The 24,783-nt window shown below is 40.4% G+C and overlaps 1 protein-coding gene across 6 annotated transcripts in view; it reads left to right on the top strand.

Moving 5' to 3' along the window:
- LOC119654770 (uncharacterized protein DDB_G0280205) overlaps positions 1-24,783 on the top strand; it is a 110,590-nt gene that overhangs the window by 63,243 nt on the left and 22,564 nt on the right. For 4 of the 6 annotated variants that reach the window (XM_038060347.1, XM_038060315.1, XM_038060323.1 and 1 more), the window contains exons 2-3: positions 8,212-8,845; positions 24,472-24,746. In XM_038060347.1, the coding sequence (XP_037916275.1) occupies positions 8,288-8,845; positions 24,472-24,746 (833 nt within the window). In that variant the 5' untranslated portion in view covers positions 8,212-8,287. Of the gene's footprint in view, positions 1-564; positions 576-1,492; positions 1,495-8,211; positions 8,846-16,467; positions 16,811-24,471; positions 24,747-24,783 lie in introns of those variants that run through there. The other 2 variants (XM_038060331.1, XM_038060356.1) reach the window with 2 other exon arrangements.

Below are 24,783 nucleotides of genomic sequence, written 5' to 3'. Positions count from 1 at the left end.
CTTTTGTTTCATCAAAGCGGTAGATGAGAAAAATTTGCAGCAATAAAAGTTATAAATATTTTTATACAATTGCAAATAATTTTAATTCTCTTTTGTTGTTATGCATCTTTGCTGTTGCTTCGTTTGCTTATTCACAGCTTTCAACTCAGATGTGCGTGTGATATTGCCAGTTGATACTGCAATATTTATTTTTTTTTTTTATTTTTCTCCAGTTCCAGTTCGTTTAACACTAAAATTTATAAAAAGATTCCGTCATAGGCAGAGCATTGACCCCCTTTGTTAGAAAGAATATCATTGAACGTTGTCTAGAAGACGATTGGCTGCTTTTAGTTTGGAATTTGAAAGGTATTGCGTTAATTAACACGAAGAAAATCATTTATTATACAAATACCGCGTTCTTGGTGCTAACAATAAGCATATATAAGAGACTTTTTTGTATTGAATTTAAATGATACTAGCTTTGGGGGAATTAAACATTCCGCTCTCATCATAAAACTTGTGAAGTCTAATTTATGAAAGTATTTATTTTTAATGAAATAGATTGAAGCTGCAATAAACATATCTTACTATCTTACGTAACAAAAAAATTGCTTTTTTTATTATATTTATATCTAGTTTACTTTTCTGGTTATTGTCTAAACTAGATTGATTTGATAATACACAATTTGATGCGAAAGTAACAAATGAGTTTGCTTTTCCTTCAATAAATTGTTTAAAATTGTGATCTCCTTTGATCGTTTATAAATGATACCGTTAGATTAATTTAGTTTTTATGAGAGTGCAAAAACACTGAACACTGAATAATTTGATTCTCATAATCACAGATATTTGATGGAAACTTCATCATAAACTCTTACATAATTATGAAATGACAGGAAAGTGTTACATTTGTTATCTCACAGGCTACTGATTACTCTAATTGAGGTCTTTTCAATAGGGATTATGAAAAGTCCAATAGCAAATGAGAAGGATACTTTCCCTAATCTTTACTCATCTTCAGGTTTACCTTCAATATAATAATATATAATCATTACTCTGTATCATTCATTTGATCAATCAAAATTCTCTTAAGAGCCTTTATGTTTTATGTTAGATGAAAAATGTATTAGTAAATTCGATTGATTTTTTGTCTATCTGTCCAATAGGTATTCAGTCGATTCATCTATCTTTGTATCTGTCTCTACATAGGCGGATCGATTTCAAATGAAACTTCACAGGTCATAATTGGTGGTGTGAATGGTTTTTTGGAATTGGTTGAGAAATGGGAGAGTGCAGGGCATACAATTGCTTAAACTACCCCAAGTACCACTCTTAGAAAGCTTTTAACAGAAGAATCTAAAAAGTGAACCCTTTTCCTTTCAAAGCACAGGCATAAAATCATCCGAAAATTTTAAAAACAATATTAAAATCGGTTTGTTGAGGTTTTATTGAAAGCAAAACCTTATTAAAATCGGTTTACTGTCTGTCTGTCCATGCACAGAAACGGCGCCAGTGGTTGATACGAAATTCAGTAAAAAGGTTGGAATTGTGAACCTCCATGGGGTGAAATACACCTAGAGATACAGGGGTGCATAATCGATTTTCACTAAATGCCATATATTCATATAGTGTAACAAAGGAAAGGTCTCGATTAATACTTTCCGAAGCAGGTATTAGTTTTGACACTGATTGTGAGAAGAAGGGTGGATTACTTCAAAGGCCCATTCTCAAAAATTACTCAATTGAAAAAGCTGAAAAAAATTGAATTGACCTCCTTTTCCAGGTTTGATCATCACCTTCGTTTCGTTTCCGTTTATTCTAAGCCCGACTATCTTCGCTGCTTACCAGAATCTCTTTTACACCGAGACTTATGTAAATAGTAGTGTCCGTCTGGTGTTGATGAGGGGCTTTCTGATTACATGCTCAATCAATATATTGAAAAGTATAGAGACTAGTCGGCTTCTTATTTCGACCTTGACACATGGGTTAGTTACTGAATTTTGAATCCGCATTTTAGTAATCATGCTCGTCATCGAGCCGGACTAGTTTCGCTGGAATGTCAAATGTTAGTAATATTTTGAACTGTGCTGAGTGAGTAATGTCGTCGTTCGCGTTCTTAAAGTCTACAAATATTTGGTAGACGCCAACATTATATTATTAGCATTTCTCAAAAACCAACTTCACCGTAAATAGTTGATCTATTCTAGATAGTCTAGCCCTAAAATCGCTTCGATATTCAAAAATTAGGTTTCTAGCATGAGATTGAGTTTCTTCGCCAAAATTTTTGGGAATATTTTGTAGGAGGTGTATAGCAAAGAGATTCCTCTGTAGTTTCCGCATATCAGTTTATTGCCTTGCTTATGGATAGGGTGAATAAAGCTTTTATACCAGTTATTTGGCAGTTTTTCTTCGCTCCATATGTAGGACCAGCATAAGGATGTACTTTACCATACACCTACCCTTAAATTTAAGTGCTTCAAAGCCATCTTAAGGTGGTCTCATTACTTTAGTGCTGGTTTGATGTTGTGATTGTCAATGTTCGTTAGAGTCTCATCAAAATGGATTCTCTTCTTATGTCTATGCAATTTGATGACTTCATTAGATCATCGTATTTGTCTTTCTTCGCTCTGGTATTAGAATTTTACTATGAAGACGTCCTAAAGGGACTATTGTATTCCTTTATTGGTTATACTATACCAATTAACTATAGTATGCCGTTTTAGCCTACAAACGACAGGAGCTTCATTATGTTCCCTACTTTCAAGTATTTCAACCTGGCATCTGGAATTAAGTATTCTCCTAGGTGCCTCAACCTACTTTGCACAGGTGCCGGACACTGTCCCAGAACATATGTGGATGTATCGTCATTCTCCTTGCAGAGTTTGCAAACAGTGTTCGTACATATCCCCAGCTCACCCAATTAATAATTTAGCCTGAAGTGACAAGGAAATATTCCTACTATAATCCCAAGATTTTTCTTGGGGAGATTCGTCTGTCGATTGCATTTGTAAGAGCGCCTTTCTGGCCTCCTCTACCTCATTCAACCTAGTGGAATCTGCCCCACCATGTGGTTAATTGTATTGAAGTTCTTTTGGCACACAATTGTAATGTTGTAATGTGTCTTTTTTATAATTTTCCTTTCCTTTACGAATTTGGAACAATTTAGCTCCGCGGAAAATTGTTGTAGCCAGGCTAGTCAGCTTAGCTGTCCAGTTTAAACGTATACTGGTATTTACGATGTCTGTCATTTCCCGTGAAATAAATGCGAGTCATTTCGCTGGTCGAAATGCCGAGCGTTATCACTTTGGTTACTGCCTAAGCCGCCGCTCGGCTGTGATGGTTCTAAAGCCGGGTTCCACTGGGAATTAGACACCTTAATGCAAGCGTGTTGGAAATGTTGCTTGAAGTTCAACCTAGCATCTATTATCACTCAAAGGTATTTGAAGCGATGATGCGGTTCCCCATTTGGATGCGAGCAGTCGTTTCCTGTCCTGTTTTGTCCAGTGCGAGTTCCAGACCCGCTTGCTCATCATTGTTTGCTTCGGATGAACACAACTTCGCATCCGCGAAATATTTGGCTACAACAGTCGCCGCTATCCTATCGCTGTAACTCACTATTGTGGTCTCGATAGCAATTGGAACGTCGAGAATACCATTAAACACGATATTCTATAATAGTAGTCCTATCACAGAGTCTTATGCAACACTCGTGGAGAGAATATTTTTCCTGGGTCCATTGTATTTGTAGTACCAAAACCTTCTTCCTGATAGATAACTGTCGTCGGGCGCAGTTAAGTAACTGGGTACAACAATCGTCAGCAAAAACGTTTTTGGCATATAAAGGGTAAACACTTCGCAATATTTGCTAGTACTACCTTTGCCGTGCTTTGTATTTCCAGCTTAGTCAATAACCAGTTTGATCTCGTCGATGGTTGATTTCGTTCTGATAAGCCTCCCAGATTCTCTACAGCCCGGAGCAATATATTATATACTATCTGTTCCAGCAATATTCATCTATTGCTGGCATCGGTTTCCAATAGACCAGGAAGAGGTTTACCAGTCTAGGTAACAACGCTAACTTTTAATGTTTTAATATCTCAGGAAAGAACCCATCCACCAAACATCTTTTCAAAAACTACACAATCTCTTTGTTTGGTCTGCCAACTTATTGCAAACTTCCAGGATTTTTTTCGTCGTTACTGGGAGTATTGCAGCCACGTCACCTGGCCCGATGACATGCCCATCAGATCAGACAGTTCACTGTTCCATCCGCAGTTAGTCCTTGAACTGGAAAAGGAATAGCACCTCTTCATCAATGAGTCGCATGTCGTCGCGAAACATAGCTTGATATGGAAGGCTTTTTCCGACACATTTATAAATGTTTGCATTCGCAAACCAACCTGGCATTCTTCTCATTCTTGGTGTGCACGTCACCAACTGCTTACCTTGTTCTTCAAATAAAAAAAAAACTGCCTGTCTCCGTGCTTTCGCTTCAAAGACCAATCAGTCTAATGTATTTCGGAATTTTGTGAGCGTCATGTTTAGAGGAACATATGCCGTCTATTTTTGCCCATACGAATCCTGTTGTAAGCTGCCTCATACATTCTTGTATGGCTTGGTCAGCGCACCACCTGTAGCATCGGCTAACCACACATTATTGTTATGGTTTTTATAGGGTTTGCTTATTATAGCGAGTTGCAGCTCCGTCTTTCTTTCCATCGCACAGTATTCAGTTGGGATCTTTGTCACATTTCCGCGTAATATGATCTTTTTTCCCACACTGTATGCAACGGTCACACCGATCAACCGCATTTGCGTATGCCCTGCACAGTGGATCAGAGGACACTTAAATCATCTCTTAAAGGAGATCTGGTCTGTAAGATCCACTTAGAGTACCTATCCAATGCGGACCTTCTCTGCGACATCCAGCACCTTGCACGTTGCCTCGGCTGGTAGCCGCCTCTGTTCATCCATATCCTTCTCTAAGGGTTATAATAGACGCCCCCTGTAAGTTGTGGAACCTGACCAAATCTGCTAAGGCAGTGCAAATTTCTACTTTAGAGGTGACCTCACCTAAGTCCCTACACTACATGGTAATTTCATGTTTTTTTGGGAACCTGGTGGTCTCCTGGGTATTATTCTCCTTTAGTCGACCGCTCTTGTTTCTCCACTAATCCACGAGTATATGGTTGGATGCACGGCTGGGTTACCGTCAAAGGAGTAATTAAAGTTACGAAGCCACGAAAGGAGCCTCGCACTGGACACCAGTATATGTCACATCGTCCAGATATCAATTTTCACGAACAACCGGTGTATGTTAAACGTATGTGCCAACAAAATCTTATAGAACTGGACTGAATGGGGGTGGGGGGGAGGGCGGTTTACGTGAGTACCTGCCGTGTACTGAAATTCCACGGTCCTTTTCGGATATGGATTGATTTGGACACCATAATCAGAGTCATGAGTGACACAGCGGTACTGTTTATGTTGAGTGCAGGTTCAGTATTCATACCAGTGGATGCGAAGTATATCTAACACCAATATCGCAACTGTTGAGCCCACAAGTAACTCTACCTGCGGTATAGGCATAACCACCATAAAATTTTCACAAATAACCGGGTCGAGAAAGTACGTGCCAATTAATTCTCGTGCCGATATCGCGACCAAAACAGTGACTTTCTGTGCAGGAAGTGGTTTGTGTTTATGTGTTGGTTTCTGGCAATTTCGCTCGCTAATGTGAAGTCAAGGTGAACATGTGTGTTAAGCCTGTCGGCCCCACCTATTGGTATCAACCGTTGAACCAGCTGCACCTTGTAGGGGTAGAGTAAGAAGACTACATTCAGAAGGAGCAAATCAAGATTTTAGGGAGCATGGAAAGTCATTACGTATTTGCGGGGTAGGTTTGAGATAGCTAACTGGCCGATGCCCTTGTGATTCATGTATTGATATGTGTCGACGGCAGTGTGCCGCTTGCTTGAATTCTTATGATACATGCTGGTATGTGCTCGCAACCACGTGGCAGTACATCAATGCACTCCATCGCATACATTCCACTAACACCAGAGTGAATGCACGAAATTTTTCATGCGCAAGTAGTCGAAGAATGCCAAACATATGCAATGCTTTTCTTTCATTATACAAATTTAAGCAATGCGCTGGCAGACAAATCTCCTGCGCCGGGAAGGAATCTCCTGTGCGCCAGAGACGAATCTCCTGTTGGGGTGAAGACCCAAATCTTTGCGCATAATGCGGTGTAAGGAAGATTTAAGAGAGGGATAGGGAATGGCATTCACTCTCACTGATTGATATACACTCTCCACGACGATCTTAGTCCCCCCCCTCGTCGATTAGGTCTCTTCAATTTTTTGTACCAATGTTTTAATGAGTTGAGTAGTTGGCGCTTCATTTATGCGACGCAATCGCAGAATTATGGCTATTGTAAAATTCATACATATAATATTCATGCTTGCAGGGCAGAGATGAGGCAGCGGGTGATGTTTGCTTCTGCTCTGGACGAAATTGCGGTCGTTCTTTGTACTAAATTAAACGAATCGGAATACCAGAGCTCGCGCATCGGGTGTAAAAGTATTGTGCTCATCTTATGTGAAAAACTTCTACGCAAATTTTTCCATCCGTATATAGCTACAAATTCAACATATTCCTTTCATATTTTTCCAAGCAAACATAAATATTACCCTCACCCTAAAAAAAACAAACTGTCTATTACCGAATACTGTACATATATATGCGCGTATATAAATTGATCGTACCTATACTCCCGACTTACTTCGTGCACAAAAGCATATAAATGTGAATATATAGTACGTATATTGAATGCCGCTGATTTAATGTAGAAATATATCTATCTGAATTAGATATTACCTGCAAATTTCGCATGTATATACCTTCATATGTCTGTCTCGAGTAATTCATATTGACATGCAACTGACTAATAAATTAAAACTTCTTCTTTCATATGAGCTCACTGTGTGTTGTATTGACCAATTGATATGTGATGATGACGTCATACACTGTAGAATGCATGAAATTCACAGAAAATTGCAAAGTTTCACCCTCTATAACTTTGTTAATAATAGCTGGATTTTCTCCAAACTTGACCAAATTGTGCCTTATCCCTTACACTAACACCAAGTTTTGTACTTCTACGATGAAATTAAGGGGGGTTGCCAGGTAAATTTCTAAAATGTGCTAATATACTATTATTAACTTTATTTGTGCAGATATCAGAACTGGATGTATTTTGAGGCCTAGATTTTGTTGAGATGCATCGCTGTCATTTTTTTATGTTTTTTGGTTTGATAGGCTCTGAGAACGAACCCTGTTCCACAATTTGGGGCACATATCTTGAGCCCTAACTCCTCTATGCTTCACCCAATATCAGAAGAAAGATAATTTTCGAAAAGTACTAATTGAGCGCTTTCATTTGATACCTCACATTATCATTTTTGGTGAAAAGAAATTTCATACCCCCTCACATTCAACACCACACCTTCTTACTATTTCGTGACAAATGGTTTAGCCATTTTCGAGTAAATCGGGTGTGACAGACATTAAATCGATTTTAATTTTTAATTTAAACCTCCTTCTCTCTCTAATGAATACACCCACTTCGATCTGGCTGCATTTGAGTATCAATCATGGTCATATCGGATGCATTCAATTAAAAATGTTATTTTCAGGCTTCCTCAGAGAACTATATCCAATTTACGCTGCTGATATCTCAACATTGTTTTTAAAATACTCAATTAATTTATATATGATCCTGTTATATCTTTGAAAAATTTTATTTCAATTTCATTAATTACAATTTCAACTACTCCAGAACTTCATAAGCACATGCGATGTGATATAAGGTATCGTATAAACATCCTCTAATCAGAAATTATGAAAGTGGCGCCCATTTATTGTTGTAAATCATGGATAACTATTTGACCTAGTTCTCTTATAGTAGCAGTGGGTGCCTTCGTCGAAACTCATGACTATCTTCTATATTTTTTTGGGTGGATTCTTGCTATTATCCACTGGCAAACCTACTTCCATGACTCTTGCTGTTTCTCGTGTACGTATATAGATACATATACAATCGAAGAATATTGAAACCATATAATTATACTTGCCCTAACGAATTGAAGGCTAATTTTGAATGTTGTTAGAAATAGAATATTTAAATATAAATTTATTTTTCTAACCATTCCTCCTTTTTCCTTCCAGATTACATCCTATTATAAAAACAAATTGCGTTTTTGTTTATGCAGAAAATTGCATATGATATCTTTATTCTAAAACGATGACGTCAAAAACAAGTACACCCACAGCAAGTCGACGTAATCTTTTTTTGCATGATAATGACGACAGTGGCGGCGGAGTAGCGGCAACTCAATCGCGTATCCCTTTGCCATCTCCCGGTCCTTTTCGACGTTCCGTCTCATTGAGATTGCGTGGAAGCCAGAACGGACTAAACAATACCAACACCACCCCTATTAGTGGGGTGAAAACAACAACAACATCATCAACGAACGCTCTCAATTGTTCCTCTCAGTTTTCAAGAAGTGAGGGCCTTGATGCGAACAAGAAGGACATTTGGAAAAGTGGCAGTCAACTTGCTTCGTATGGTTTATCAACGAGCGCCGGCCTCAGTCCTAGACGCGACCTGAGTAGTTCTCGTTCTTTAACAGTAATCACGGCCGATTCAAGTAGTGTTAGTTTACCAAAGGATCCTCTTAATGGGGACTCCGCGGGAAATAGTGATAATAGTAGTAAATCAGGCTCGAAGAGTGGAAGCGATGCAGTGGATTCAGGAGCCGGAAGCAGGATTTCAATAGTGAAACGGGAATCACATGGAATGGTAAGTGTCAACATATTTTTCTCCTATTCCTCCATTCATCGCCCTCATCTGACATACGTACTATATTCATACCAGCTATCGATTTGTTCAAACGTACTACATCCCTTTAACTTTATTGAAAACAGTTGAAACTTTAACTTTATATGTTGGTCAAGTCAGTGCACTGTGTATCTTTTTTTGTATTTCAAGGTGAATAATGGTTCCCAAGCTGAATAGTGAGATAAATTAGTTTTGTTGTTACTCTATAAAGCTTGCCCTAATTGAAAGTTTGATACAAAAACAAATAGTAATACCTCCAAAATTACTGTGAGTTCAAGGACATTTAAATGCACAGAATTGTATCTAGTATCTGAAATAAGAACAAACGTATGTATCTACGACCGTGGATAGACATTTTTGAATATGTATCGTGAATTTACGTCACATTTATTATCTTCAATATTGTATACCGTCTCCTGTTGAGAATCCTAAGATGAAAGAAATGAGAAGCACGTACATATTAAAGTGATGATTATATCATGGTTGGCATTGGGCAAAGTTCCAAGAATTCTCGAGTACCACCATTAGATTTAAATGCTACACCTACAAAACTCCTGAAAATATTCACCTACCCATAAGGAAGAACGGGAAAACAGTGGCATCTACTTTAGGTAATATTTTTAGTATCTTACAAGTGGGTTAATCTAATTTATTCGTGTTTTATGTATCTTAAATAATGCACTTGAACTCTTCTTGGAAGCAAGAAAGCAAAAGAAGGTCCCTTACATCTTATACTATCTATGTACATACTATATACACGGCTAGGACTATTTTTTCGATTTATGGATGTTAGTAAAGAACAGTGTGGTGTTAACAACTTTTTGGCTACCCCATTTAAAATAAAATCAATTATTAATTTTGTAGTGGTTGTCCAGTTTAGCTGCTTTTCATGAGAATCAGATAACTACATACCTTCATCCTATATATTTCACTATATATATATATACATATCCTCTATAGTAGTGGCGCAAAAGGCTGCACGCATGTAACTCTGGTTCCCAGTACTGAACTGGTTATTCAGTTGGGGACTGCAAGGTTGAATACTCTTTTTGGAGTTTTTTTTGCAATGTATCTCCAATTCATCAATTGTATGTGTAGTTAATTGAATTTTCCACAATTTTATAACCCTTTGAGTTCCGCTATCAACTCGTCGCGAGTTTTTGCTGGAAGGACATACTTTATCTAAATTCTAAACAAATACGAACATAGGCGGGTAGAACTGTAGTTTTAAGCAAAAATGGAGATACCTATTACCAGTTTTTCATTCGTTATTTCACTTTGTGGTATCAATACCTTGTTCGGGTAGTGAATTTTAAACGAGGTACGTGCGTTCCTGAAGTAGATACACCATTTTCGGTGATTTCAATTATAATGCAGTGAATTTTAGTGGCAACTAGTTATCATCCTTGTCCCTAGTGGTGAGCGCTAAGTTGGTGGCTGCCTCAGAGGATCCTCAGAAAATCGGTCTAACTACGCAGATGTAGACGTCGAACTATATTCGTCAGGAGTTTAAGGCTTAAATAGCTGTTCCGAGTGCAGTTCGTTAGAAACCAAATATCTTGTGAGATCGAGCCAACGCGGTGTAGTTGGTGTCTTAAAAAAAGGAGTATGTCGCGAAGTTTCACTGGTGTAGGGAAGTAGACGACGTTATATACAATATTAATGCAATTTAGATTCGGAAGCTTATTGCTAAGAATCGACCGTGGAGTATGATGGAGCCTGCACCATATCGCAAAGTATCACGTACTGCTCTGACGTAAAATCTCCGAAAAATTTGTTTGAAGTGGTGATGGTCAAGGTTGTATCTTACCGCTGGTACTACTAAGATACATTCTATAAAAAGTTCATAAAAGGCTATTTATTTACCCCTTTTATTTACCCTTCTGCGTGGATTTTTTTCTGGAGACGATGTTTTCAGCATCGGAAGACCTTCTCTGGGATGTTTTTTAAAGTGAATGTAATATCAGCTTGGATACAATGGGAAATTGTGTTTCAATGTTTCTCTTTCAAATTTCCTTTTAAGATAGATTTCGTCGTTATGTAGGCTACGGAATCGTCCGTCTTCATGTAGGGAGCCGAAAATTCTTCGGCAGATTCTCGAACCTGGTCAGCTGTTGGCAGTTTTTCTTACTAAGAATCCAGATCTTCTAGCAATATATAGGGACTGGCAAAATCAGTCTTGTACAGTAAGAGCTCACCATAGCGTGAGACGTTCCCAGGGAAACAATTTTTGTAAGCTGGAATAGGCTCTGTTTGCTGTCAACAAACGTGCGCGGATTTCATCGTCATAGCTGTGTGTGGTAGGCCAGTAGTTGGGTCAACTTGAAGAGGATGGTACCTTTCGCATTTACAATTACATCGCGAATCACTTTCTCCAGGGCCAGGTTCAAGAGGACGCATGATAGGCCATTCCCTTGTCTTAGACCGTTGTTGATGTTGAATGGTCTCGAGAGCGATTCTGCTTCTTTTATTTGGCCTCGCACATTGGTCAGGGTCAGCCTAGTCAGTTTTATCAATTTCTTTGGGATTCCGAATTCTCTCATGGCCGTGTACAGTTTTACCCTGGCTATGCTATCATAGGCGGCTAAAAAGTCGATGAAAAGATGGTGGAACTGATGTTCATATTCCAGCAGTTTTTCTATTAGTGAAGCCTCTTTGGTATGTGTCAATGATGTTCTCGGTGTATGGGACTATCTGGCCGCATAGCGAAGAATATCGTATGGATGGTACTCATCAACGTGATACCTCTATAAATGCTGCACTGCGTGACATCTCCCTTTTTATGTATGGGACAGATCATGCCAGTCGTCAGGCATTGATTCGTTCTCCCACACCTTGAGCATGAGTTGAGGTACCGCTTGGTGCAGTTGGTTGCATCCATATTTAACCAAGTCGACTGTAATTCCAGCGACTTATGGTTTTTAAGTCGGTTGATTGTACGGACTGTTTCTTCCCTACTTGGTAGTTGCAGCATTCGTCCGTCGTCTTCATTTGATGGGACCTACAACTCGCTGATGGTCTGGTTTTTGAGCAATTCATCAAAATACTCAACCCATCGCTCCAATATGTCCATTCTGTCGGAATTCAATTTTTCCTCTCTGTCTCAGCAGGATGAGCATCGAGGTGTATAGAGCTTCATCCGGCTGACTTGAGCTTAAAACTTGCGCATTTGGTGCGGTTGCTCCCTGTAATTTTTGAGTTTACAGGCCTGCTGGTTCTGTCAGGCTTCCTTTTTCCATCTGTGAAGTCGCTTCTCCGCTCGACGGAGTTCGTGATAAATTTCTTCTTTGAGAATGCAACATTACTCGGTATGCAGCATTCCTCCGTTCCGTTGCTAGTTTACATTCATCGTCAAATCAACCGTTTCGACTTTTTTGCGGCTGGGGTCAAGTATTTTTGTGACCGTATCAATGATAACGTTCTTCAGGTGGTTGTGAAGATCATTTGTTGATGGTTCATCTCCAGGATCTCTGTTGATTGCGGTTATTGCGGCATCCATTTCCCTCTTATAGGTGCTACGGAGGGCTGTGTTGTGAATGGCTTCAGTATTCACTCTCACCTGATTGTCAGAGGGGATTGTAGGTGGTGTCGTAATTCGAGCTGGGAGCACTATGCCAACGAGATAGTGATCCGAGCCTATATTGGCCCCCCTATATGTTCTGACATCCATCAAGGCTGATAGATGGCAGCGTTCAATCAGCACGAGGTCAATTTGGTTGAAAGTGGTCCCGCCTGGAGAGGCCCAAGTATGTTTATGGATCGCTCCCGCGCAAACCAGGTACTTCCAATAACCATTTCGTATGATACTGCTAACTGAATAATCCGCAGTCCGTTATCATGATTATCATGGTGTCCTTATGTAAGCTATGGGAGCCAACGTATCGCCTGAATACCGGCTCCGTCCCTACTTGAATGTTGAAGTCTCCAAGTATGATTTTGGTATCATACTTGGGACAGGCTTCGAGGGTTCGCTCAACTGCCTCGTAGGAAGTATCCTTCTCCGACTCGGCAGTCTCTTCTGTAGGGGCGTGAACGTTTATGAGGCTTATATTTCTAAACTTGCCTCGCAAACGCAGAGGGCATAGCCTTTCGCTTATATTTTCAAAACCGATAACAGCAGCTTTCATTTTTTGGCTAACTAAGAAACCTACTCCGAGCACATAGTTTACTGGATAGCCACTATAATATATAGTGTAGCGGCACTTCTCCAGGAAACCGGTCCCTGTCCATCGCATCCATCAGTGGACAATCAATATCATATCTGAGCTGATTTAAAGGCGTGAGGGCATAAGGAAAGGCTTCGTTTTGATTATCACTTCTTCAATATCGTCATTGTGCTTCCAGAATGTTTGGTTTTCTCTAACATTATTCTTCAGGCGTCATTTCTCTATTAAAACTTTTCCTTTTTTATAAAAAAAAAAATTTCTCCTGATGGACTACCCTATCCTACCAACTCTTCGACACATAAGGCAACAATGCGGTAGGTAGGTGTATACCCTAAAATGTTACGGCTAAACCTTACCGAGGAAGACACGAACGGGTGGCTCAGGCAGTACTGCTCCTCCCTCAATGATGTGTCGGAGGGTGCGTGACCAACCCTGGAAAGAGTTTCTGAGCTGTCATAGTTCAAAAAGTCTTTCCACTGGCTTCCAGAAGAAGACGTAATGGTGCTAGAACAACTTAATGTCTAGAATAACCTGGATGCGAGGAGACTAACTCTCTTGAGGCAACCTCAAGGCCGAAGTGGATTCTTGTTAAAGAACGCAGCCAGAAGCTGGGTTATTTACGTTTACACAGAAAGCGATGAAGAGACGGCAAATAATTTGCTTGAAGTTCATTTCCCAGGCAACATCCAAATCTAAACTCGGGGCGAACAGGTGCATACAGTCCTCAAGCGAGAGATTGGAATCTGGCATGCAAAAGAGGTAGATGTATGATAGATGCAAGTCTGTAGGTCCGGATGGCATCATTTCTGCGCTGAAGACTGAATGGATGCTCTGGGTATAGATATTCGGAATATACTCGTATATCGTGCGTGCCTAGCACATTCTTATATTCCAATTAACTGGCGTGATGTAAAGATGGTATTTATTCCCAAACCGTCTACATGGACGCAAAAAGCTTCCGACCGATCAATCTAACGTCCTTTCTACTAAAAGGACTAGAAAGACTAGCAGATCGGTTCGTAAGGGATACACACATTCCTGCGTTGCCACTTCACCATAGGCAACATGCCTATCAGAAAGACAAATCCACGGAGACAGTACTCCATGAACTCACGGCAAAAATTGAAAAGGCGATGTTCGGAAAAGAATATGCCTTAGGCGCATTCATGGACATCGAAGGTGCCTTCAATTATGCCTCATTCGCGGCAATTAATTTATGAGGTGGCATGGAATCGAACCGCATTTAATCACATGGAGGGGTTCTCTCTCCGCTGCTATAGTTCCTGGTAATGGATACAAAAAAGCCTTCACACAAGCATTTGCTGACGATCATGCTATAAAAATTACCGGTAAGTTCGCGGACACAGTATGTAACCGCCTCAATGCAACTCTGCATAACATCCACAGTTGGTACCTCCGCAATGGACTCACGGTGAACGCTAAGAAGACTGGACTACTGGAACTACCTACCTTAACAAGGGTGGAAATTCAGCTGGCACTAACAAAGTCAAATATTTAGGTTCTAGGGGAATCCGATTATGGAACTGGCCCGACTCCTCGGGAAAAGTGACAGACATATTCCTGGCGGATATATTGTAAATTATTTATCTATTCTTCCAAATCAATTTAACCCCCTTCAAAGTAATCCCCGTCCGATAAAACACACTTTTGCCAACGCTTTTTCTAGTCCTGGAAACAGTGGGAATAGTCTTTTTTCGGTATAGCCTTCAAGACCTTCTTCGATTCGGCTTTTACCTCCTCAATTGTGACAAAACGGCGTCCCCGCATTGGTCTTTAGAGTTTGCTGAATGGCCAGAAGTCGTACGGAGCCAAATCAGGCGAATACGGTCGTTGCGGAGTGATATGGGTCGAGGTTTTGGCAAAAAAGTCGTGAAGAACCAATGCAAAAAATTCCAAAAAATTGAGCGCCAATGTAAGTTCTTTGTTCAACGAAGTCACTCATTGTAAAATTCACTTTTGGTTGTTTACAAAAAAGCGTGCAACTCGGAGATAATTAAACCTTTTGACAAACAGACGCCTGGCAAAGGTTATAGACAGTCCTACAAACCTAGGAAAAAAAAATTTACTTGCCTTTCTAATGGCCGGGAGTTCACAGTGGTATATGCCATTTTATTGGCACCAGAAGTATGTCTGCGACAAAAATAGTGGGGCCCCACCATTCGAATCTGTTCCGACAGTCGGGCAGCATTATTAGCACTAAAAGGTAGCGGCATATCAAGTCAGTTGGTGTGGAGTTGTCATCAGAGACACACTGACACTGAGAACATTCTCAAGAGGCAGAGAGTGTGCAGATTCTTCATTGAAGAAAACCTTGCCAAGGTGTCTTCGTCTGAGATCTGAGGATGCCGGGCAGCTGCATAAAAAGTGCAGGGCAGTCTCCTCCTCCTCCTTACATTGGCTGCACACAGCCGAAACCACTACCCCAATCTTTTCCACATGGTAGTTTAAGGGGCAGTGTCCCGTCAAAAGCCCTACTAGGGTTTTCATGTCCCACTTCTTAAGGGACAACAAAAATGCCGCTCTAGTGGCCCTAGGCTCCTTCACAAGGATTTTCGCTTGGCGGCAAGTGTCCAACAGTAGATCTTAAAATTACTTTAAGGACTAGATTCAAGTTGGTTTGTTGTGTCATCGATTATATTGTGACGATATTATATTAGCATTTTCCAATATTTTTATCTCGCTTAGAACTAGCGTAGGATACGTTATCAACTTCGTCCTTCTTCTAAGCAAAACATGTAATTGGATTTTCTTCTATTTCATGTGGTTCTTATTTAATATAAATAAATTCAACAAATGAAGTCAAATAAGGGACGGTTTTCATTGACTCAGAAGTAACAACCACTGAACCAACAATCAATCTAGGAACGTGAAATTTGACCCCGAATCGAAAGTCACTTCATTTCTTTCAGACTAATTTACACCAAATATTTGGGTATATTTATTTGGTTCTTATCGAACTTGGGTGTGATTTTGAATCGCAAAAAAGAATAACTTCTGTTATAAATAGCATCGAGAAGAACTACAAAATAGATTTAATATGTCTCCCGAAAGTGCCTTAGTTTGTCGCATGCATAATTCATTCGGAAAATATGCTTCCCCTTGGTGTAACACTTCAAGTGCTTGCTACCAAGAAACGTGAAGTGTTTGTTCATACCATCCCTCGAGTAGGTACTCTTGTTGTCACCGCAACTACACCCCCAAAGAAATTGGGTTGAATGTCATCACGTTGAATTGCAATGCACTGGGTATAGTTGTAGATACAAATGCGGCATAGAAAAATAGATGTAAAGAAAGAATGGGCCATTGATTGCGGAATTTTCTTGCTCCACTTTTCCATGTTGTACCGGAAAATTCATAAAACTCGTTGGTTGCGGCTCAGTTCGCAGGGATATGTTATCGACGAAAGTGATGGGCGGAATGAAAACTTTTCTAGAATATTAGGTTGTGATAGCGCTTCCATATCGTTAATTAAAAGAACATTTTTATGTGTGTTGTATGACACCATTCGTGATAACGATCCCTTACACGGGAAGTGAACAAAAGATGGAAAGAAATCGAAAAAAATATGTGACTATAAACAGTTTCCTATTGATTTTCCTTAAACTCTAAATTCTCCAGTATATTTGGTTGCGTTGCTGCAATAGATTTAGGTTGAAGTGTATCTATTTTAAGTATTCTGTTTCGTGAAGGGTCACAGAAGACACAGGTTAAAAGTTTAATGTACACGTGTGTGAGTAAGGTAGGTCAAGTGGAATTGGAGCAGACAACATATTAATTAAGTTAATTTACGTAATCATACATGTTTTATATTAATTTCAACCAGTTTTACCAAAAAAGAAGCAACCGGAACGTTGAAATTTGAGCGGCTAGAATTTTGTTCTTTATGAATGTGTCTGATGTTTTAACTATTTGAAAGAATGAGAACTACCACGGAGTAGAACTGAGGTTACTGACCTGGGTGAATTGCCGATACCACTATTGAGCAAGTTTGTGAATATAACCATGCGCTAACTTGCTTACATTCTGTAACGAAGAAAAGTTGCAAGTAACGTTTGTTTCAAACTCGGCTAGGTAACAATGAATTCAGGTTGATTGTAGTTCTTCATTGATTTTTAAATTAGGTAACAGCTTTTTCAAATTTTTATAACGAAAAATTGATTACCTGTCCTGCTTCCAACACACGATTCGTTGGCCGTCAGCTGAATCGCCTTAAAGTCTAAGATTTAGTGTTCTAGTATAAAAATACACATGAGTGCTTTCACAATTACCTACATCAAATTCACATTTTCATTATGGTAAAGACAATTACAGAGCACATGCCACGTTACGGGGTCGAGGTATTGCATGGTCAATCGTTTCTCCTTGATTATTTTTCACTTGTTGGAGTTGTTTGATGCCTATCCTCTATGGTTTCCTAGTATTTTATGAGTAACTCTTGATTTTTCATCTTAACATGCATATTTCAGATTTCAAGAAATCTTCACTCGAATTGCAGATGGTTATTTCAATACAATTTGAACCGCAAGCAAAACCATGATATGATGGTTAAAGATATGGATATAAAATCAGTATTTTTTTCTACTTCATTTCTTTTACATTTTTTCTAGCTCATTGAATCTGATAGCCAGCACCATGCCTGCATTTATTGAAATTCCAGCATTAAAGATATCTACAACGTAAAAGACAACCGGGCATTCCATTAATAAGTTATTGTAGTAAATTTCGCTCCTCTCATCCTGTTCCAAGATCCTCGAGAGGTTCGTCAATGACTGGTTGACCACCCATTTCGGCCACCTTATAGCTAAGGAGCAACACGACTTCATAAAATCCCGAACCACTGCTACCAATCTTCTAGACTTCAATAACTTTGTGGCCAAATGTCTCAACTCACAGCAGCTTGCTTCCTACTTCTCCCTGCGATCCTATACTGTTTCCTTTGATGGTTGCACTTCTAGTCCTTTTTCCCCCTCCTCTGGGATTCCACAAGGATCCATTCTAGGGCCTCTTTTATTTTTATTTTTTATTAACGACCTCCCCTTTATCCTCACTTGTCCTTGCTTGTTATACGCCGATGACCTCAAGCTGTTTTCCTCTATTTCGCCCCCAATGGATTCCCTGCAGACAAATCTGCCTACTTTAGTCCATTGGTGCATAGTTAATAAGTTGGCTCTTACTGTCTTTCTCCTGCTCTCTTGATGGTTGCTCTCTGTCCTATCTGAACTCTATCCACGACCTGGGCGTAACCTTCGACGATAAACTCCGTTTTGACAGCCACTACTTCGATATGACCAAACGTGCTTCCAAAATGTCAGGTTTCATACTGCGTTTCTGTACTGATTTCATCTCGGTCCAACCTTGCATAATGCTTTTTAACTCCTTCGTGAGAAGTATCCTTGAGTATTGTTCCATGATTTGGTCCCCTTTCTATAATTGTTTGTTCCTTTCGTCTCTCTTACCTCCAATAACGTAGAATCTTCTTCGATCTTTGCACCCTCTTCAAAATCCCTACCGGCCTAATGGACTACTCCGTCACTGCTGATATGGTTTTACGTAACGCGTCATACAATACCTGTAACGCTGACATTTTAGGTGTGCCCTTTGCGGCGCTTGAGGTCTAGTTCCATTCCCCGATCCCGAGACTATGTCGGAGTTATAAATACACTACAGCTTGGTCCCGTGGATTTCTTTTGCACTTTAGGTTTACGTGTAAACTATGATGGTGAGGGCAATACGTAATTGGATTTTTTTCTGTTTATTGTCCATTTTATAAATAAATAAATAAATAAATAAAAATCTTAACAATGGTACTATCGCGCTTTTTTATAGCCTCTCCATTGTCTCGTTTTTGGCAATCCTTGTCAGAACACGAAATTTCTCTATAAGATCAAATATCTTTGGAATGACCAGTAGCATAATTCTAATCAAACCAATTACATCGGTTACAGCCGGTAATGAATTCCCTATGGGATCGCTATAATTTGTTTGTTTTTGTATGTGCAACCGTGTTATAGGGGCGGATGCAGGTTCGTATTGAACACTAAAACTGATTTAATATTTTAGCCCTCCAAAATTATGTATAACCCTTGCTGGAGATTAACTAACCTTTGTTGTCCTTTATTACGAAGAGTCCAAGCGCCCTTTGAGGCTTAGCTTGGCATCAATCATTACCTCCAGCCAAATAACGATTGACTTTTATACGACATCGTGATCACCAACCCGGATATTGATGGCACTGTTTTTTCTACGAGTGCTGAACATAATCATGAGTTGACGGTCTCCTCGGCATATTTCGGAACTACAATCACTACCAGGTAGTCTGTAAAATCAATCAACGTTGCCTTTTATGACATAGGGATGCCAATCATAGAAGATATTCCATATTGGGGCTAATAAGAAACTTTGGAAAAAACTTTCCCTCCCTTGCCTCCATTCCTCTAGTATCCAAAAGACAAGTACGGCGATATGAAGAAAACATGCCGAGGATTTTCGCCATGACAAAATCGGCTGCCGGGAATGTTATTGTTTCCTTCATGGCTTGTTTCCCACATGCCCACATCGAGGTAGTAGCAGACGTATCCTTGATCCAATTAGCGCTACCGTAAATTCGTCCATTTACCTGTGCAGTTCAACCCCCGTCCCCTATATTCCGAAAAGTGTAGCTAACTGTTACGTGTCGATCGTTCACATCCCCTTGGAATGACTGGACTGGAATAATCAGATACCATGATTTTCTCTATTTTTCTCATGACATGCCTTTACTTAGCCCGCAGTAATCAGTCAATCAATCAGAAAAAAAAATCGCAGTCTTCATATCTTTTTTATAGCACAGCGCCCTATAACGCTAAGATTGAATTGCTCTTTTAAGCAACACAGATATGTTTCTGACCACTTTCTGATGTAGCCCACTCTCCCAATACCTGTCTATCTTGCAGCAGAAGGGGAAATTATAACCTGTTCCATACTAACCAGGTACTATTCTAGGTATGATACTTAAACTTTTAATCTCCTCGGGGCATCGATCGTCTTTGACAAATTCCATACTTCCCATCTATCCTTAAGGTAACTACGGCCTCTATTGAAACCGTCTGCTGCTGGGTATACGTCGTATCCCTCGATTGCCCTAATCAATGGCTTGACCCTTTCGACATGTTCCTAAAGGCTTGCGGGCCAACCTCGCCGAGCTGACAGATTCTGGTCCAGAATAATCAAATAATCTAGAAAGGTATACGCACCTCCTGGTTGGTATCCTACACAAATAATAAATGCTGTTAATTCTACCATTGCCTAACCGTTTGTTTTACTGCATGTAGTATATACCATTTCTGCCCGTCGCTCCCTACTTTTGATGTATAAGTAAAAGCCACTTACACTTAGCAGTCTTGCTGTTACACCTAATCATCAATATTTTCCCATTCTGGACCACGTCCGGATAGACTAGTGGTTAGAGCTATCGTACGGAAAGTCGCTGTGGCAGTGGGATTTGTATCATTACTTGTCATCGGGTACCAGTCGACCCAGTTGTGAATAAGTACCTAAAATAAATTAGGGTAATAATCTCGGGCGTGCGCAATGCTGATCACATTGCATCTTACAGGGTATTGTAATCCTGTTGTTTACCGTGACGGTCTTCAATGAGCTGTTCTAACACACTTCAAGGCCCTGATCCAATTGGATCCAATTGCCAACGATTAATATTATTATTATCAGCGACCACGATGTGATAATACTACACAGTTGTCCAATTCATACGGTAGAGCCGTTCATTCACCGGAATTAGCTCCACATCGAACTTTCACAATACGAAAAGATTTAGAATGATGCCATGGATCACATGGTTCCTGCATACATTGAAGCAAATCAGAAAGTATGGAACGAACTCGTGTCGGCACTCACCTCTCATTTCCGCATCCTATTTTCCCTCACGTAAAACATCCTTTGAGACATCCAATACAACAAGACCCTATTGCGAAGAGTATTAAAGTCGAAATCCACCATCTCGATAACTCAACAAGTGAAAAAGCCTTCACTCGGTCGCCATAAAGACTCTCAAAAAATTATTCTGCGATTTGGTGAAGCCGCCAATTGCAATGAGGATCCACCTGAAACTATGACCTCCGCAATAAATACATCCCCATCCCTAGTATTTAATAAGCCGATTACCTAGCCATTCATCATCATCAACGGCGCAACAACCGGTATCCGGTCTAGGCCTACCTTAATAAGGAACTCCAGACACCCCGGTTTCGCGCCGAGGTCCACCAATTCGATATCCCTAAAAGCTGTCTGGCGTCCTGACCTATGCTATCATTTGCACCCCAGGTAGAGTCTGCCTCGCCTTCCTTTTCTATCATAGATATTGCCCTCATAGATTTTCCGGGCTGGATCAGCCTCATCCATACGGATTAAGTGACCCGCCCACCACAACCCTAGAAATTATGAACGGTCTCAAAGTTGTATTCTCCTATCATCAGCATAGGCCAGTAGTTGCGTGGACTTAAAGAGGATCGTCCCTCTTGCATTTACCTCAGGGCCAGATGAAAGAGAACGCATGATAGGGCATCCCCTTGTCGTAGACCATTGTTGACGTCGAATGGTCTTGAGAGTGATCCTGCTGCTTTTATCTAGCCTCGCACATTGTTCAGGATCAGCCTACTCAGTCTTATCCATTTCGTTGGGATACCAAATTCTCTCATGGCCGTTTACAATTTGACCCTGGCTATGCTGTCATAGGCGACTTCAAAGTCGATGAAAAGATGGTGCAATTGTTGTCCATATTCCAACAGTTTTTCCATTGGTTGCCGCACAGAGGAAATCTGATTTGTTGCTGATTTGCTTGGAGTGAAGCCTCTTTGGTATGGGCCAATGATGTTGTGGGCGTATGGAGCTATCCGGCCTAGCAAGATAGCGGAGAATATCTTATAGATGGTACTCAGCACCGTGGTACCTCTATAATTGCTGCACTGTGGGATATCTCTCTTTTTATGTATGAGACAGATAATGTCCCTTTGCCAATTGTCAGGCATTGATTCGCTGTCCCACACCTTGAGCACAAGTTGATGAATCACTTGGTGTAATTGGCCGCCTCCATATTTAACCAATTCGGCTGTAATTCCATCGGCTCCTGGCGACTTATGATTTTTTAGCCTATGAATTGCACGGACTGTTTCTTCTATACTTGATGGTGGCAGTAATTGTTCGTCGTCTTCAGTGGGCGGGACCTCCAACTCGCCGATGTTCTGGTTGTTCAGTAGCTCATCAAAGTACCCAACCCATCGCTCCAATATGCCCATTTTGTCGGAAATCAGATTTCCCTCTGCTGACTTGTTGGTAAAACTTGCGCGCCTGGTGCCGTTGTTCCCGGTACTTTCCGAGTTCACAGACTTGTTGGTTCTCCCAGGCTTCCTTTTTCCGTCTGTGAAGTCGCTTCTCCGCTCAATGGAGTTCGTGATAAGTCTCTGCGCGTGCTCGCGTTCTTTGAGAATGCAACATTATTCGGTTTGCGACATTCTTCCGTTCCGTTGCTAGCTTACATTCATCGTCAAATTAGGCGTTCCGACTCTTTTTGCGGCTGGGGCCAAGTATGTTTGTGGCCGTATTTATGATAACGTTCTCCAGGTGATTGTGAAGATCATTTGTTGATGCTTCATCTCCAGGATCTCTGTTGACTGTGGTTATTGCGGCATCCATTTCCCTCTTATAGGTGCCGCGGAGGGTTGTGTTGTGGATGGCTTCAGTGTTAACTCTCACCTGATTGTCAGAAGGGATTCTGGGTGGTGTTGTTATTCGAGCTCAGAACACCATGCCAACGAGATAGTGATCGGAGACTATATTGGCACCCCTATACGTTCTGACATTCATCAAGGCTGAAAGGGACGGCATTCGATCAACACGTGGTCAATTTTGTTGAAAGTGGTCCCCTCTGGAGAGGCCCACGTATGTTTGTGGAGCGCTTTCCGCGCAAACCAGGTACTTCCAACAACCATTTCGTGTGACACTGCTTATTGAATAATCTGCTACCTATGTGAACCAACGTATCGCCTGAATACGGGCTCCTTCCTTACTTGGCTGTTAAAATCCCCAAGTGTGATATTGATATCATATCTGGGACAGGCTTCGAGGGTTCGTTCCACTGCCTCGTAGAAGGTATCCTTCTTCGACTCTGCAGTCTCCTCTGTAGTGGCTTGAACGTTAGGTTGGTTTACTGGATGGCTGCTATAATATATGGTGTAGTGACTTTTTCAGGAAATCGGTCGCTGCTCAACGCATCTCCTGTAACGCTGTCACATCAGCCCTATATTGGAACAGGGTATCGAGTAGCTGCTTGGCAGCTTCATCTCTGTACAGGGAGCGCACGTTTCATGGGACAATGCGCAAATCGTTATTCCTTTGTCATTGCCGGGTTCGTCGTTGTATTATCCGTCCAGTCCGAGGCTCCTGTTCTGGCTTCGTAACTTCGGTTGTCCATGTAGGGTTGTCAGCCCTACCCAACCCCCAACCTCGAGGACCAGTTGGTACCATTTATCCCGTTTCTAGGCGCGGGAGACTCGCTCTCATCCTTCTCCCTTTGACCACTTACACTTAAATTAAAAAGGCTGTCACCAATTTGTTACTAAGAATTTTAACTAAGAAACTTGATGGGAAGTCTAATTCTAACTTTCTCCCTAAATGAGTTTGACCCAGAAAAGTATCTAACATAGATGACATTCATTGTTTTTAAAAGGAAACCTTAATTGCAAGCCACTTTATTTCTGGTCCATCGATGTAACCGTTACCCACATACGAGTACATACATCTTTCAAAGGCTGATGCATCATTTGAGTTGCGATGACCTACCAAACTGAATTGAAGCTAAATTATACCTGCAGAGCATTACTGAGATTGTACCTTTTATAATGTCATCATCGAAGCGAACTCGAAAAGCAACTTCCAAGATGCATTCAGTTATGTCGTAATTCGTTATTGTGTGAAAAAAGATAATTATTATTGAAATCGTCTTAATTTTTAGTAATTTGTAAAATGGGCATGAGAGAAACAGTATAAGTTTGCAGACCGAAAGGTGAATAACTGCTGGGAAGAAATTATAATAAGCCATCATTCAGTGTTCCAAGAGGGAAGGAAATGATGGTGATATTATATAGTTTCCGTTGTAGAATGCTTGTTCGTTAAAAGCGTAGTTTTTCGTGTTATTATTATCTCCATCTTTTCGGGACTTTTCTTGAAGAAGCTCGTGAAAATGTGTAGTCTAATTATGTAATTTCCAGGTTGTTTCTCTTCTCATTCATTATACTAAATATCATAAAATAGAATAATTTAAGCAAAATATAACAAGCGCTTGCGAATATTCCGAGTTATATCTAAGCCTGGGTCTGATTATGTTTTTATTTTTTATTTTGTTCACAGTCTTTGAGCCTCAACGGGACGGTAACGACCGCAACAGCATTTCCTTCAACGACATTGTCAACAACTCAAGCCTCGCCAAACTCAACAATTCGTACGCCTAGAATACCAAATTACAGTAGTAACCCTGTAGCTAATAAATTAACACCCAAAACACCGCCAGTTACTCCAGATTCGCCGCATATATATTTAGATGACGATTTAGATTCACTATTCAGTTATAGTTCGGTGACGTCAGGACGATCGACAATGTCCTGCGAGCATCCGTATGTGGCTCGGTGAGTATAATTTTATTATTTAAATATGTATCTATGT

This window comes from Hermetia illucens, chromosome 1 (genome assembly GCF_905115235.1).
Source record: "Hermetia illucens chromosome 1, iHerIll2.2.curated.20191125, whole genome shotgun sequence".
NCBI lineage: Eukaryota > Metazoa > Arthropoda > Insecta > Diptera > Stratiomyidae > Hermetia > Hermetia illucens.
This window is presented reverse-complemented; position numbering and strand designations above follow the sequence as displayed.